Source organism: Megalobrama amblycephala, linkage group LG12 (genome assembly GCF_018812025.1).
Source record: "Megalobrama amblycephala isolate DHTTF-2021 linkage group LG12, ASM1881202v1, whole genome shotgun sequence".
NCBI classification, from domain to species: Eukaryota; Metazoa; Chordata; class Actinopteri; order Cypriniformes; family Xenocyprididae; genus Megalobrama; species Megalobrama amblycephala.
In genome coordinates this window covers 32,859,672-32,877,902 of record NC_063055.1, presented here as the reverse complement: position 1 = coordinate 32,877,902, position 18,231 = coordinate 32,859,672, and the positions used below count along the sequence as shown (strand labels likewise).

General features: G+C 36.7%; 1 protein-coding gene across 3 annotated transcripts; it reads left to right on the top strand.

Annotated features, from left to right (window-relative positions):
* The first annotated feature begins 769 nt into the window (after nucleotides 1–769).
* On the top strand, nucleotides 770–14,267 carry kiaa2013 (KIAA2013 ortholog). 3 transcript variants are annotated; one of them, XR_007187571.1, is made up of 3 exons: nucleotides 770–2,334; nucleotides 6,397–7,554; nucleotides 12,462–14,267. XR_007187571.1 is itself a non-coding variant. In XM_048210718.1 (3 exons), the coding sequence occupies exons 1-3, from the start codon at nucleotides 1,356–1,358 to the stop codon at nucleotides 12,477–12,479; spliced, it is 1,851 nt and encodes a 616-aa protein (XP_048066675.1). In that variant the 5' UTR covers nucleotides 770–1,355; the 3' UTR covers nucleotides 12,480–14,267. The 3 variants fall into 3 exon arrangements, 2 of the variants coding, with proteins under 2 accessions (XP_048066675.1, XP_048066676.1); XM_048210718.1 differs by having other exon boundaries at nucleotides 6,397–7,250; XM_048210719.1 differs by having other exon boundaries at nucleotides 6,397–7,301.
* Nucleotides 14,268–18,231: the final 3,964 nt, after the last annotated feature.

Below are 18,231 nucleotides of genomic sequence, written 5' to 3'. Positions count from 1 at the left end.
GTAAGCTTAGATATTAATCTGTCACTAAAATGTAGAGTAATTAAAAATATTAATGAAGTCAGAAAGATAGAATACATTACAGCAATAAATCCATTAACCCTTATTGGCTCAGGAAAGATCGTATTATAAGAACCCTATTATTCATATTCAGAAATAATTTGAATATATTAAGAGAATATATATATTAAAAAGTGGCAAAAGTAGGGGTGAATTCAGGTTTATTGGGACACTTTTTGACATTAAGATGACCAGAAAAAGTGTCTCAATTAACCTGAATATATATATATATATATATATATATATATATATATATATATATTAAAAAGTGGCAAAAGTAGGGGTGAATTCAGGTTTATTGGGACACTTTTTGACATTGAGATGACTGAGAAAAAGTGTCCCAATTAACCTGAATTATAGGTATCTAAAATCTTGCAGCATGTTTTTTAGCTTTTGTTCATTTTTGTTTTGTTTTAAACAATTGGCTACTCGATATAATTAATACATGTACAGTGTATATATTTCTTTATATTGGAAAATGCCATGTTTTAAAACAATTCACATCCATTAACTCCAAAAAAAAAAAAAGGCAGCAGTCATCACAAGTGCCGTAAAGCCGTTTAGACGTTTCTAGGTCAGTATTATATACTGGTCCAGGATCAGTTTCGTCTTCCACTGCTACGTTGAAATGACGTAAGACAGGCCGCCAACGGCTGATGATAGAACAGCGATTTGAGGCGCTAGTCCAGTTTAAACTACGACAGGTCTTGGACTCCGACACTTCCGGTAATTTTACGGCAGCCTGGTTTCCTTCCACCAACAGAGATGTCAGCTGGTTGAGAGATGACATGTACACATTGCTACATAATACAGCAAACAAACAACGACGAAATAAACTTTAGCAGACACACGTGATTACGCGACGCAAACATTGCTTCGACGCGACAAAGTAAATCTTGAAGAGTGAACGCGAAATGGGTGAGCAGAAATGTGTTGTCTAGTCAGCTGACTAGCCTGATAACAGCAACTGGAATTAATGCAAACTTTTTGCAGATAGAAGTGGCTCGTTTAACAAATGTCTGGAGTTGTTTTTGCATTTATTTTAACGGAAAATAAGTTCAAGACCAAGTATTCGAAAAACACGTTTGCTTTCTGAATGAGGAAATAGAGTTTTCCAGCACTGTGTCTGTCCGAAGAAATTACTAACACTTTTTTTCGCGCGTTTTGCTCTTCAAGATTAGCTTTATAACCACTATGCCTGTCAAAGCTGTTAGCCACTCCCAGCTTTTACTGCTGTCAGGAAGTCACTGATGCCCTACATAGTGATCACCCTAAACTGAAGAAAACAGACGTAGTTTATGTTTAAACCGTCCAAGAGCATTTGGAGCAAAAGACAGATCATGTGGCTTCAGCAGAGATTAAAGGGGCTGCCTGGTTTACTTTCAAGCAGCTGGGCCCGCCGTGTTTTGGTTGGATTACTGCTCTTCCTCATTTTCTACTGGTACTTGAGCTCAGATGGGCTCCTGAAGTTTCTAAGCTTATCCAGGGAGACCGGGGGAGCTGCGGGGGTGTGTTTGCAGACTGATCTTCACAGGTGGGAGCCGCTGGTTGACAGAGGGGAGGGGGTGGTTCTTACCCCCCAAACCAAAGAATCAGTTCCGTTTGTGGTCGGTAATGGACATTTTTTGGTGGATGTGGACTCTAACAAACTCTGGATAGCTTCATCTTCACAGCCTGGGTCTGCGCCGGTTCACCAAACAGACTACAGCCCGATTGTGCGGTTGCAGGTGCCAGGAACGCGCTCGGAAGCTCGGGGAATGATGCTGTGGTACAGAAAAGGCTCTGTGCTGTCCTCCCGGTGCTTCTTGACAGCTACTTCTCATGACTGTATAGTCATACGCGAGGAATTTGTTGCGCATCGCAGCCGACCCAATGTTTATATTCAGAGGATTCACATATCAAACCCTACAGACCATGTGGTCTCGATTGACGTGGCCATGGAGTCACTTTCATTTAGGAGCACCGTGGAGATAATGGAGGACAAAGAATTTGTGCTCTCCACAGGTAAGGTGCTCACGGAAAAGAAGGACACTGTGTTAGTGGTGGTGGCCACAAAGAAACTGGGCACCAAGATCCAGGTTCCTCCCAAATCTGAATACTCAGAAAGCCTGGTGAGTGTGATTCACACTTCGGAGCCCACCGAAGTTGGGAAACTGGACGAGACTCTCGGCAAGCTCAGAGAAGGAGTCAAAAGAGAGATGACGGATCTCATGCGAGCTAATGTGGAAGAATTCATGCAAGAGCACCAGCAAGCATGGGTGGATCTCTTCATATCTGGCAAGTTGACTGAGCACTGTCTGCTGACATCATTATTATTCGTTGTAAATAATATCAGTACATACATTTCAGGTTCATTGGATACTTTGTAGAATTCTGAATGAATAAATCCTAAAGAGGTCATATCATGATAAATCAAATTTTACTTGATCTTTTTGAAAGTGTTTAACATGCTATGAAAACAAACAGAACATTTTAGTTTTAACTCAACCTTCTAAATAATAAAAAAAAAAAATGTGAAACTTATCAAGCTCATTTAGAAAATTGGAAACCACTAGCCAAATCCTATTATCGAGTGTCAATTAAATTGGCCTTATCTACCAGCCACTTTGTTGAGCAAACTTGTTTTTCTTTAGATTGTCCTTTGACAGTAAGTTCTGCTGTTTAGAAACAACAACACATTTGATTATATTTTGAGGAACAAGTGAAGGAAAAGCTGATGAGATCTGAGATGCATGTCTGATCTGTTGAGCTTAAAGTCACCATGAAATCAAAATTGACAATTCTTATTTTTTATGGAATATTTTATGGATCATTTAGTATAAATGATAATTTTTTTTAATTCATGTGCACTCGTCATAATCTTTAATCAAAATAACTTCTCCTCCCCTTGCAACGTCATCTCTTCTCAAATGATGTGCGCAAGGGCGGTACAATAACTCAGTCCCTCCGGTCACTCACATGAGACCGCAGCAATTGACCCTTCGCCGGGAGTTTGATTGACAGGCGGTCTAACCAATCATAATGCTATTTTGTCCGACAAAGCAGTCAGGGGAGTTAGTAGATTAACGTTAGTGGACTTGAACTTGAAAAATTATGTGTACTTGCATCTTTCTGTGTTTAAAATATGGTTCATTCATGTTTATTTGATGATATAAATTAACTAGTAAGAAGAGATGAGAGCCATAAAACGGTATTTATTGTTTAAATTTCTTTTAAAAATTACAAAATTTGAAATTTAAGAATTTGTTTCATATCATAAGTAACCTGCTCTGTCTTGTCTGTCAATACGTTGTCAGTGTCCTCTTTGCTCCGCGATGTATTTTTCACTGTGAGAACATGATGTGTGGCGTGAGAGCAGCATGGCTTGTTGGACATAGCAACAGTAACTAAAAGGGCTGGGTAAAAAATATTGATTTCTCGATTTTAATCGATTCTCATTTTTACAAACAAATATTGATTCTTAAATCCCAAGAATCGATTAGTCTAGTCTGTTTTCAGTTGATGAATGAGCAGAATATGTAGCGCCAATAAATCGCAATAATCTTTGTGATTTGTTACTTTTGATATGAAGCAAAGTCTCAGATTTCAAATGACGTCCATCTTATTATGAGATTCAAAAAATAATACCGTTTTGGCGCTGTTTAATGTGACGTGACAGATCACTGTAGCACCTCAGTTAAAGAGAAGCAGCAGCACGAGCACATCTGAACATCCTCTCCTCCACTTTAATACCAGTTACAGCGTGAAATAAACACGACTAAACATCTGAAGGTATGTTAAAATATACAGTACAACTTACCAAAATCCGTATCATGTCTCGTGTAATCGCTCAATCAGTGTTTCAACCTCGGAAAGACGTCAATAAAACATCTTGTAAACAATGTCACGTAACGTAACATTTACCTCAGAAAAACATATTCAGTGACCATAAACTCATTAGTCAGCTAGAAAAGTGTACTCTAGAAAGCAACATTCTGATAAATATAGCTATGCACTGTTACATATTCATTATAATTTTTAATGTTAATGTTCTTCAATATTTAATGCATGTTTGAATAAATCAGTTATGACAGCCGCGATTTAAATGTTTATATTTCAAAAAAACGAATTGCAGTAGAAATATGATTATGTAATTCTAAACTTTATTTATAATAAAAACATCATTGAGTGTAATTTAAAGGGACAGTTCACCCAAAAATGAAAATTTGATGTTTATCTGCTTACCCCCAGCGCATCCAAGATGTAGGTGACTTTGTTTCTTCAGTAGAACACAAATGATGATTTTTAACTCCAACCGTTGCGGTCTGTCAGTCAAATAATGGGAGTGAATGGGAACTTGGATCAATAAGAGTCAAAAAAAAAAAACATGCACAGACAAATCCAAATTAAACCCTGCGGCTTGGACGACACATTGATGTCCTAAGACATGAAACGATCGGTTTGTGCGAGAAACCGAACAGTATTTATATCATTTTTTTTACCTCTAAAACACCACTATGTCCAACTGCCCTGCACATCCGGTTAGTGAGGCAAAGCACGAGAGATCACTTCCGTCATCAGAACGTGTATAGATGTATAGATGATCATCAAGTGTTCTACAATAAAGGCCAAGAAAGTAAGAGACTATAGGCTACATATAATATACATTTATAATATTTCAGTTCTCTAGATATTTAAAGATGACCATCTTTAAGCATGACTGTTGAAATGGCAATACAGTGTTAATAAATGCTGTAGAAGTATTATTCATTTATAGTTTAATTTTAACATTTACTAATACATTTTTAGTGTTACTTTTTGTTTCAGTTTAAATGTCTTTTGTTTACTTCAATATTTATTCATATAATTAATGTATTCATATTAGATTTATTTCATAGCACATTTTCATGGTTCAGTGCTTATTTAAAAAAAAGTTCAGCACTGTTTTACTTAGTGTTATTTTATTTTATTTATTATTTTTTTTATTATTATTATTATTTTTTTATCCAGTATCCATTTTAAAAACTATCGGCTTATTAATCGGTTATCTGCAAATATGGTCCTACCTAGTTATCGGTATCTGTAAAATCCAATATCGGTCGACCTCTACCCTCCGAATACACATACTATTAGGATTCGTCCAGACCGTGAGACCACACACCTGTAGACTGTAGTAACATTTTCACAGTGAGATGAGATCTCATGGAGACACGTGAGATCAAACGTGACTAGAAGAAAAACAAATGGAGGACGACTAATGTTGTCAGCTGGTTCTCCTGGTGTGAGTTTTGTTAAACAAAGGAAAAAAAAGTATATGGGTGGTCTTCTGTCTCAATACTCCACTTTTGTGGCATGTTTGCGGCTGCTGAGTTTCAGCTATAAAAGCATGCAACATCCGGTTGTTGAAGCTTGCTCGCTCTCATTGGTTATCACGATTCTCAATCCTTGAATCGGGCCACGTCCCCCAATCGCTAGGGGGTTCCAGCCTTTAAAGTCCCCCTGAAATCAAAATTTAAGTTTTTTAGCTTTTAATCTTCTGTCCAATCAAATGCTCTCTAGAATCTAAAGTCCCGCCCCCTCCTACACTATCAACAGACACTGAAGCTGCGGCTGAAATCGGTCATTTGTTCACACATTTACTAGTTTCTACATGGTGAATGGCACGTAGTGCACTATATAGAGAATAGGGAACGATTCAGACAGTGTAAATAAGCTTTCCATTAACGCAAATGAAGTCCGTTTTCGCGTTAGTATAACGTGAACTGCCTCAGCGCAAGCAGCACAGTCGGCTCTGGCCCAGGGACACGAGAGCACAGAGAGGATCATATAGGAGTCGGCACAGACCACAAAACGGTATAGGACCCATTTGAATTCTGCACAGAATGCTGTATTTTAAAGTGATATAGAGGATTATGAGGATAAACGGTTAGATATTAAAAGGAAACAGAGGTTTTACAGAGTTTAACGGCTCTGGCCGAGCTGTGATATAAACGAAACGCTATTGGCCATTTTAAAAAAGGGGCAGGGCTGTTCCTGTTTCAGTAGAAATTACGTCAACACATTGAAAAACTGCTGCGTGTTCCAAACACTTCAGCAGGCCTTTAAGTGCCTTTTTGTCCTGTTGTCCTGGTGTAAGCACTTGTCATGCATGAAGCTTGAATTATACAGTTTAATTTAAAAAATGGTGTGGGAAAAATTTTGATGGATTGGTGAATTTGCCTAAATATAAAAAATACATTGGTGGACCTCTGGGAAAAAGTAAAATAAGTATGATATGACCCATTTAGGGTTTCTATTCACGGGTTCACTTGCTTTAAGAAGCTAAAAGGAAATGTTTCATAGTCTTTTGCTGCTTTACAGGTGTGGAAATCAGAAAGATCACAGACGCCCATACTCCATCCAGTCGTACAGTCAACAACACCCTATACTACATTCTGTCGACCTCCACAGCACCCATACTAGATCAGAGTCTCACAGCAGAAGAGCACGAACGCCTGGAGTCCAGTCTGAATTACGCCGACCACTGCTTCAGCGGCCACGCCACCATGCATGCTGAGAACCTGTGGCCAGAGCGTCTGACAAACGTAGCTCAGATCCTGCAGCTTGTGAATCTCTGGAACTTGACTTTCCAGAAAAGAGGATGCAAAGTACTTGTTGCAGCAGGCACTCATGGTATGATGCAAGGCATGGTCCTTAGTTTTGGAGGTCTGCAGTTCACAGAAAACCACCTTCAGTTCCAGGCAGACCCAGATGTTCTTCACAACAGCTACTCTTTGAGGGGTATCCATTACAATAAAGACCTCATCAACCTGGCCGTATTGCAGGACGCTGAAGGCAAACCTTTCCTGCATGTGTCCGTCAAGCCTCAGGAGAAACCCGTGAAGCTGTACGCTTGCGAGGCAGGCTGCATGAACGAGCCCGTGGAACTGACCTCAGAGCTGCGAGGTCACATGTTTCCTGTGATGGTCACCCAGCCCATCACGCCTCTGCTTTACATCTCCACTGATCTTACTCACCTGCAAGACCTGAGACACACGATGCACGTCAAGGCCATCTTGGCTCACGAGGACCACATGGCCAAACAGTACCCAGGCCTGCCCTTCCTCTTCTGGTTCAGTGTGGCATCCCTCATCACGCTTTTCCACCTCTTCCTCTTCAAACTCATCTACAATGAGTACTGTGGGCCTGGAGCCAAGCCGCTCTTCAGGAGTAAGGTATAGACGGCGACGTGAAGACAAGCCATTTTTGGGGGTAGTAATGGTGGTGTATGTGAATCTCCTCTCCTTTTTCCTCTTGCTCTCATTTTGTGCAATTCTCAAATTCTGCCTTGCAAGATATTTTTACCTCTGGAAACTAAGTGACAATAATTGGTTTGGGTAACCCATCAAACTTTCAATCTGCTGTAATTGGAGGGTCGGGTGTGCTGGAAATAGTTGTCTGCAATCTTCAGTTTGGGTGTTCTCTCTCTCTGAACTTTTTGATGAGCTGAAAGCACCAGTGCTCTAAAGACACTATTTGGTGAGCTTTGTTTTTTCCCCTCATTCAGTCTGACACAGTTGGAACTGATTTGTGTCAAAGAAAAAGATATTTATTTTTTTTATATCTATACATGGAATGCTATTCCGCTTTGCAGAATAACCATTCGAACCATTTGAAGAACAATTTTTGAATGTAATTTATCTCATGATTTTCAGCAGACTTTCCCATCTTTTATATGTAGTTTTACAGCTCAAAAAAAAAAAAAAAAAAAAAAAAAAAAATCGGTTTTGAGTATTTAATTTTTTTTTTTTTTTGACTGGACAGCAGGTGAGGATTTTATTTAGTCTTAAATTTGTGAGTAAACTTTTCACTGGTGCCTTCAAGTCTTTCTTCTTCCAAGTTGGTTTAAGGGGTTTTGTTTCTTTAAAATCTGCTTTCTGCAAAGTCTTTTGTTTTTTTACCATGTGTTGACCATGTTTTTTTTTTTGTTTTTTTTTTACGTAGGGGTCTCATGATTTTGTCTAAATGAAAGTGCATTTTTAACTTTAAGTATCTTGTTGGTTTGGTGAAGTGAAGCTGTTACTTCTTTGGGAAACATGACCAAATGCATCAGCTTTTTTCATTTATCACATACATCTACCATCCCAGAAAATCTCAATACTGATGGCCATTTTGGTGAAATTGTTGATAGACATAAACTGCCAACATAAAGCTGGCTAATCTCAAAAAACCCATCAAGAACAAGACCAGGTCATTTCACCCCACAGTAAAAAAAAAGAAAAAAGAAATGTGTATAAAATGAAACTTTCCATTTTTTCAGTCATGTTGGTTCTGGAAGAAATTTTTCCATTCATTTTTTCCATGCATAGGGATTTTTTTTTAAAAAAGCCATGAACAAGACAATCCCATGAAGCATTGTGAATGACATAAATTAAAAACTATGGAGAAATGGAAAACTATTCATTTAATGTTAGTGATATATTATATTTATAGAAACATGTATGTATATACACAAATATTTAAGTATTTTGACAGCATAGCGAGACCATCTTGATTACGTCATTTTCAGTCATTCATGGGAGGGTGTGTTCCCTGCCAGCTTTTTTTATGTGCGATTTGCTCAAAGTGACTCTCTGGTGAAATTTTCTGTGTTTTTTTTTTTTTTAACCACAAATTCAGCTGTTAAAGGGATAGTTAACCCAAAAATGAAAATGATTCCATGATTTACTCACCCTCAATCTTCTTTCCGACAAGCACAATCGGAGATATATTTAAAAATATCCTTATTCCTCCAAGTTTTAGAATGGTAGTAGTGAATGGGGGCCCGCATTGCAAAAAAATGCATCCATCCATAATCCATACGGCTACAGGCAGGGCTTAATAAAGGCCTTCTGAAGTGAATCAGTGCATTCATGTAAAACAAATATCCTTATTTAAAACTTTATAAAGTAAAATAACGAGCTTCCAGCATGTACGTCCAAAAAGTGTAGTACACAATGCATTGACCTTCTACACTACATGGACATGCTACGCTATAACATGTAGTACGTCATGTCATTGTGTACTACGTCACAGAAGTTAACACTTTTTGGAAGTATGTTGAATGCGTATGGCTGTCATGTCGGAAACTCGTTACTTTACTTTATAAAGTTTTAGATAAGGATATTTGTCTTACACGAACGCATCGATTCAGAAGGCCTTTATTAACCCCCTGCACTCTTAGAAAAAAGGGTTCATTGGAGTTGTATACAGAACCCTATAGGGTTCTCAACTCCGTTTATTCCAAAAAAGTTCTATATAATGAGACATTTCTTAATACTTTCATGTTTAACTGGTTATTTATATTTTTTCTAGTGATAACATGTTTACAAGCTTTGTGTTTTAAAAAAAAATCCATATAATGATCCCGTGATGGAAACCCCTAAAAGGTTCTCTATATGAAGCACCTGACAGAACCCTTTAAGGATTTATACCTTCTCTTTTAAGAGTATGTGTCCAAAATCAGTCCATGTATGAAGCACAGTTAGTTTTTTTCCAATTTCAGAAAAATATTGCATTGTCATGTCTGTTAAATTATTTAGTCTATATGTGTACTGTATGTACAGTATGTGTGTACTGGCCATCCCACGCTCTACATTCTTAGAAAAAAGGTTAATTGGAGTTCTATATAGATCCTTTTAGGGGTTCCAAATATGAAGCACCTGACAGAACCGTTTAGGGTTCTATATAGAACCTTTTCTTCTAAGAGTGTGGAGTCATATGGATTTTTTTTTTTAATGGATGGGTGCTTTTTTTTTTTTTTTCATCTTCAAAATTTGGGCTACCATTCACCACCTTGGAGGAATAAGGATATTTAATTTTTAAGAGTTTTAATTTTTGTGTGAACTATCACTTTAAAAACAATTATTTTAAAACCAATTGAAATAATGTGCATGAATGTCTTCAACAAAAGCATATACCATCAATTAACATCCTCAGAACTCACGGTAGGTCTGTCTTTAAAGGTTTATCAGTTATTGTTACAAATCTTTTTTTTTTTCATATGGAGTTTTTACTTCCAGAACTCGACTGTTGCACTCTTAAGTGTTGTTTTGTTTGTTTGTTTGTTTGTTTTTTGGAGAATCTAAAAAGAATCAACTGACAGTAATGGAAATTACAAAAAACAGGCTTCTTTTTGTGATATATGAAAATTAATTGGAGCAATCTATAAAAGTACATAAAGTAAGTGTGTGTGACTGTGACTGACATTTAATCACCTGAATTTAAAACTAGAGTGAGATGGGACGATTTAAAAAGCACTACTTGCTTATTATTAAACATGTATTACTCTTGTAAATGTTTAAGTAGTAGGCAAATACAGTTTCACATGGTATAATTCATATCACTGCTGAATATGCACTGATATTATACACTCTGAGCCACATACTCCGTTAAAACTCTGCCAACAGTTATGAATACCTAAGTAACAGTAGCTCACAGAAAAATCTCTTCTTTTTTTGTCCATTTATTATTTGCTTCTTATTGTTAATGTTCTGGGTGTTAATGTTCTGGGTTAACGTGTGGGTCTCAAAGCTTTTTTCCCACGTTAGAGTGAACAAAAGTGATCTTTTTTTCTTTTTTGCAGTGATTGATTTGTTTGAATTCTGTTGTTTTTTGATTAAATTAACAATCAAGAGTTAGACAACCCTCTTTCATTGTGACATTCATTCACATTTATTTTTAAAGGTTTACATAATCTGGGGCCCTACAGTGAAATTTTAGCAGTAGTTACTCATCACTAAGGTGAGTGCTTCATCTGAGTTGTCTTACAGGGTTAGTTCACCCAAAAATGGAAATTTTGTCATTAATTACTCACCCTCGTGTCGTTCTACACCCGTAAGACCTTCGTTCATCAGATATTTTTGATGAAATCCGAGAGGTATATGACTTGTCCATAGACAGCATTTTAACCACCACTTTCAAGGTCCAGAAAGGTACTAAAGACAACAGTTGATGTGACTGCAGTGGTTCAAACTTAATGGTGCAGTAGGTGTTCTGGGAAAATGCTAACTTTAGCCTGCTAGCATTGAGAGTGTACGTCACACCCTCCCTGCAAATTGCCGTCCAAAGCCACGCCCACAAAACATGAACTTGCACAGACCAGAAGCGAGATGGCCAGAGACCACATTATTGGATTACATTATGTGTCATTCACCGGTGAGAAAACATTACAGTACAGTGAGAAACAGTACTACAATAAGGAAAATAAACAACTTTTTAAAAACTAGATTAGATGCAGCAAATGGATATGCTGGACATTTTTACCGTGACAGCGGATGAAAAACTAGCAGCATTGAGCACAAAATAAACCACATCACTCTCTCTATAACCAGAAAGGTGATAGTATTTCAGCAAAAATACAATGTAAACATTGTCAGAATATCAAGCAAAGGAACAACACAAAACTATTTTTCGTGCTAAGGGCTATATGCACAATAACGATATTAATTGGGGTTTTAGCTCTTTAATGATCCAGCCTTTTTTCATTATAGCCCTTTCTAAGACTGCCTTTCTTCTGGTCCAGTGCCACTTGTTTGTTGCTGTTTGCCTGTCATTCTTGCGCTGACTCTGCACAGCATACAAGAAACGTATAAGTTCTGACTTAACCTGGAAGTGCTGAGCGTAAACAGCGTATGAGAATGACATAGAACAGCAGAGATTGTTAAAGTTATTTTTGTTTTTGCACACAAAAAGTATTCTTGTTGCTTCCTAAAATTATAGTTGAACCACTGCAGTCAGGTCGTCTTTTTTTAACGATGTCTTACCTTTCTGGAGCTTAAAAGTGGTGGTTGAATTGCTGTCTATGGAGGAGTCGGATACCTCTCGGATTTCATCAAAATATCTTAATTTGTGTTCCGAAGATGAAGGTCTTGGGGGTGTGGAACGACATGAGGGAGAGTAATTCATGACAGAATTTTCATTTTTGGGTGAACTAACCCTTAAAAATGTGTCTCGGTATGAAACATGCTTATCATACAGTGTACTTTCAATATGTGTTCCTGACAGTATATGGGGGAAAAAAAACTAAATTGCTTGTTTTGGATTTGAAAAGTCAACTCAGATGAATCAAAATATTTTAAACAACATTCTTTTTTATTTAACTGACGCTGTCAATACTAATGCCTGCATTCTGTGTATTGGTCCGCATTTAATAATTAGCTTAGCAAATGAGGTAGTAGAACCACTGAATGGAGAAAATATAACAGGTGTAAAATATGAGTGTTAAATGCCATGAAAAAAAATGAAAAATAATAATAATAAAACCTAAACTTAAGATAAAACTTTCCCGTTCACATCCCTTGGTAGAGATTAACTTAAATATTAACAAATTTTGCACTAAGAAATCACATCAAATGTATTTTCCACCTTAAACATGCATATTTACACTTTATTTGTTATTTCAACAGGATGATGTTACTGTCTGAAGCCTAATCCAGTGTGCAGAAACATTAAATATGGCTCTATCTCTGGATGTCCTCTCAGGATGTAGCAATGTATATAAGACATGTTTTTCCGTTTTGCTGTGTGAATTTAATAATGAACATAAGCTGATTTTTGTTGAGGATTATGTAATGATGGTTAAAATATGACGACTATTTAGAAGTGCTAAGTCGTGTGTAAAATAATGATAAACTATCATCAATTATGAAGGATCCAAACAAGCTTTGTATTAATTCATTCTTTTAGCTTATAAACAAGCACAGTAATACAATTTTAATGGGGAAAAAATCAAATATGCAACTCCTAAACATGTTCAAACCTCCATTGATTTTATGTGAATTCAACTAAAATATTTTGCCTATTTTTTAATCATGATGAAATGGAAGTAGCAACAGTACGTTCATCCCTAACGTACATCCAAGTTAAATGGGTTATCGAAAAATAAAATGGGTGGTACTTGGTGGTTCTACTCATTGGCTGTTGATTGGATTTTGAGATGTGGACGTTGCACTTAAAGTGATCGTTCACCCAAAAATGAAAATCATTTACTCGCCCTCAAGTTGTTCCAAAGCTGTATGAATTTCTTTCTTCTGCTGAACACAAAAGAAGATACTTTGAAGAAAGTTGGCAAGTTGATGGGCCCTATAGAAGTCATTGGGGCCCATCAACTTTTTGGTTACCCATATTCTTCAAAATATCTTCTTTTGTGTTCAGTCGAAGAAAGAAACTCGTAAAGGTTTGGAATAATCTGAGGGTTAGTAAATAATGACAATTTTCTTTTTTGGGTGAACTAACCTTTTAAAAATGAATGCGAGCTTGCAGTCGATTGTGTTTGGGTGAGATTTAAGGGGACAAAATGATTGGAGAAGTCGAATCATTCACAGTAAGATCTTATTAGGAAATTAATCTGACACCTGGTTATAGTAAAAATACTGGGAAGATGGAATATTGCTTGTATTTATTTGAAAGATCTCTGAGCATCACTGACAGAGACTAAAGTCTCTTTTCTTTTCTTAATAATATCAGGCCATCACCGTTGTGCTCAAATTACATGCAGATGATATTAGTATGTCTCTGTGTCCTGTTTGTTGTGTGCAGTCAACATGGCTTAAGTCTACTGAATAATGTCCTATAATGTTTAAAAGAAAATAAATGTGGAATTTCTCTGACTTAGTTTGTCATTCAGCTGATGCTTTTATCTTAAGTAACTTTTAGTAACGCTTTTTTAGACAGTCTCTACTCAGAGACACAATGGTGCTTGTTAATTGGTGATGTCTGAATTCACAGTCTTTCTGCTAACAATATGAAAAAAATAAACCATGGGCTTCCCCACCCAGTCGCAGGCTGCATTGAGTTTAATTGCAAGAAACCTAGACAATAGGCTGCATCTTCATTTGGCAGATAATAGCAAATGTATCACACAGGTTTGTCTGCTCTGATAGGCTCTTTTTTTGTTTTTGTTTTTTTGTTCTAACTGCAGGTATGAACAATTGCATTTGTATACTTGTGCTACTTTGATGTCTCTGAAAAAAAGGGGGAAGATGCTCTATTGAAAATTGAAACAATACACTTAAAAGCAACTTAATATATTTATGTTTGAGACAAGAACAGTTATATGGTGTAAATTATGCAAAATTAAACACATTTACCAAAAAAGTAATATGATCAAGTTGTAATAAACTGTTCATCCTGATTCAGACCTCAAACAAATGACATTCACTCAACATGATTTTTACTGCTCTTCAGTTTATTAAAATAAGCTAATGCAACAATTCTTTTGCATTTTTATTGTGTACACTCCCTCATTACTTTTACTTAATCCTTGTGTTGGTACTAAGTGAATAATATTTGCTGCATCAGTGTTGTAACTGCACTGAAAAAATGAGGATCCATTATAAACAGTGTATTTATAGTATATTGTATAATTATATGTAGTAGCATACACTTTAATATTTTATGCCAGGGCAAATTCTAATCAGAATAATAATTATTGCAAATAAACATACATTTTATAGTAAAATATTTAATATAAGCTTTATTAATATTGTGTATTCCATCTATGCTATGATGCTGCAAGTCAACACTAATCAATACATTATGACAACATATGTTTTTACATTACTTTAACTCATCCAATTTATCAAATTTTTAATGTTGTTTATATGTCTATGTGGTGTTTTTAATATGATTTAAGACAAACCAAGAGCAAATTCATAAGTCAACGCCATTGCTGAGTATTTTCTCCTTAAAACTGCAGTAAACCAAAGACAGTCTCAACCCTGCGCTTTGAAATCACTGGTGTCTGTGACGTCACAAACTACCTTGTAACCAATCACGTCAACGTGCCGGTGGGATTTAGCATTAACAATGACCCCTCTGAAGCAGGGGAATCTCAAGATATCCTGTTGATATGAAAAATCGGGTATATTTAGCAATATAGCGGGTATATGACGTATATTACGATGTTATGATGAACTATATACCTTTCTTCACTGACGTTCTGACTTGTTCAAAGCATTTCTAAGGAGACTGATTGCTAGAAGGCAGCTGTCTGACTCAGATGGCGAACGGGAACATGGTTTGTAACATTACCAACACATTATTAGCAGCTGTTTGATAATGTAGTCAAGCAAAAGGATAATCATGTTAATTATCGTCATGTGTACAGCAGCGTTTGAGCGAGTGGATCTCGTTTGTGCGAGTGAGTGGGGGCGGGGCTAATTAGCATATTCATAGATCCGTGTATACTAAATGAAGCAAGGGTGTAAAGTTTTTCAAGCTATTTTATGGCATTAAGACATTTTTTCACAGTCAAAATGTTTAAATATGTCACTTTAGTGATCAAAGATGAGTTTTAAAGGGGTCATGAACTGCGTTGTTTTATTGTTTTATAATGTTACCTGGGGTGCACTTATAATGTTAGTATGTTTTTTACATCCAAAATTGTCATAATTTATAAATAAAAGGCATTTTTCCTACCCTGATTTTAGCCCTCTGCTTTGAACACTCTGTTTTAAGGGGCGTGTCTGCTGTGAGACTTCAGTGTAAACGCCCACTGCAGTGATTGGCTAACATCTTTCCATTTGAAATAGCCAAGTATTACTCTCTCTTTTAGCGCGTTTTTACTATTACAGCTCTCAAGGTTAACTAATCGTGAAAAGTGTTGCATTACATTTAGATCTATAGCATTATATTGAGATCGTGGCATCAAAGGTTGCAGAGGTGAGCACTGTGTAGCCGATCACAGACATGTTGAGCGAATGAAAGCAGAGATCTCGTCATTGCAACTCTTTCTGCACACTAACAAATGCTTTCATCTTCACTAACAGTGCAAACACGATTTAACTAAGAGATTTGTTGAATAAAACGGGAGTTTTGCGCGTCAGTCACTGATAAACTCGCACTGTTTGATTGACAGCTTCAGCGCGCGCTGCTCCAACGATTGCAAAGGGAGCTTTCTTTGATCGCTTTCTTTATATAATTTAATCACAGTTAAATAACAGATTATTTTCATCCTACTAAGAGAAACAACGCAAATTGACGTTTAGTCATGGGTTTGATTCACTGACACACAGACAAAGATCATCAGACTGTACATGAATCATTATATATCAGATCAGGCATTAGAATTAACACAGTTACTGACATGTTGTTGCATTACTGTCAAGTCCAGGCACTGCACAATATTTTGTAATCCTCAATGGCATGTTTATTGCTTGGGAGCTCGATCTGGTTTAGCACCACGTAGGCCTATGTTACTTAGGCTACCTATTCTATTGCATGTCATGCACAAATCAGTGGGCGGGGCTAAACAGGCAGTGACTAAGTAGGCGTTGATCTTCTTCTGTGGAGGCGGTGTTTGGTGCCCTTTGACGTCATAGATCCTGTCGTTTGCTGGGTCTGGTGTCAATTAAAGCTTTTATTGGATTAACAAGGAAGTTTTCAGTTCTGAAACTTACAGGATATTCTTATAGTATGATGACCTCTTATATCAAAAGCTCAAGGAAAATTTGATTTCTCAGTTCATCACCCCTTTAAGGGATAAAATTGACTAAAAGGGGACTTTAAGCAATTTTCAACTTTTTTTATAAGTTATATTTGTTTCTTAAAGTCAGTTTAATGTCAATTAATTACTTAGCGAAGTTAATTGTGCTTAGAAATATGGTAATTTTTTGACTGTACTAAAGCTTGAAATACCATATATATATATACAAGTTCATATATTTGTTTCTTCGATAAACAATGCTACAGCCAGTTATTCCATGGACAATACAATGTATTTTATATGTCTATGTATGAGCCTGCCAGACTCTCTGTTAAAAACAAACACAGCGTCAGCTCATGTTTGAGTTTGCTTCCACTCGTACTTCATTATGCAAGAGGAAATTTGTGCTCCAGACTGCCATGAACGCGCTCAGGATCATTTTCCCCATGGTTTGCCCAGGCTGTTACAGGTATAATAATGTTGTAATGTTGTGAATAATGTTCAGTTTCTTTAGTTTAGATTTACAAGACCTCAATGTATCATCAGTGGTCAAGGGTATTTATTTTGTTTACCTGTTTAAGTTTTTTTGACTCTCAGCCATTGACTTGCATAATATGAATCACCAAGGACCACAGTTTCAGTGAAAAATCCTCTGTTCTGCTGAAGAAAACTGGCCTGAGGGTGAGTAAATTAGCAAATTTTTATTTTTAAGAGTGACACCCTGGGGGCAGAATGCAGAATAATGAGTTGCAGCTGACAAAAATAACTGCCATTTTAACCCTTCCAGTCAAATTTAGGTCTGTAAACCAATCGTTTAAAGGCACAATATGGCACAATATACTCTCCACGGCTTGAGAGCAGCGAAACTTTTATGCCACAGTCGCCACATCCACATCTTCAGGTCAAGCGTATATGGACTTACGCAGCACTGTTTTATCACGTTAGATACATTTGAGTGTGTTGAAAATGATGTTATAACGTTACTCTGTGCGTTCGCTCGGCAGCTGCTGTGTGCACACTACAGTAAGATAGATCGATATTAGTCATGGTAAAATTACTTGCGGTAAATCAAGAAAACGAGATTCAAACAATAAGACTAGCTATATAACAATGAATAGTTTTCTGTCTATAAATGTATCCAAACATTTATTCCCTTGTCTAATAAAACATACAATATATTAAAGTGTCTTTGGTGTTTCGATGGTTTCTACAAAATAAAATCAAGTGTAACGCAGGTATGATGTCATCGATATATGCAACGCACAGACACGGTCCATGGCCTGGTTAAAATGGCTTATTTCTCTGGATTTAAACATTCTTGGAAACATCTGGGATCATGTAAGTACACAAGTCAACAAAATACATAACACTGTTCTAGTGGATTTTGGATATTTTAATACAAGAATCTAACATATTGTGCCTTTAAAGGTTTACAACTATATCCTAAATCCTATATCCACATTTTATGTGAAGACTGACTGTTTTTTCTCATCTGGCTTGCCTGAAACTGTGACCGAACTGGAGGATTTGTTAAGGAATTAGTATATGAACTACCAGTTCCTTGGTGCCCATTTGATAACCTACTTGACTTTCATGTTTGAAATAAAGGACAAAAGTCACAGTCAAATTAATAAAACTGATCAAGTCCCCATGTCTTTGAATTCTACTGCTTCTGGCTTTATGCAAAATTCATATTTTGCTTCAAGACATTCCGGGCATTCCTCGATCTTCTCTCCAGGGTCCGCCATTTA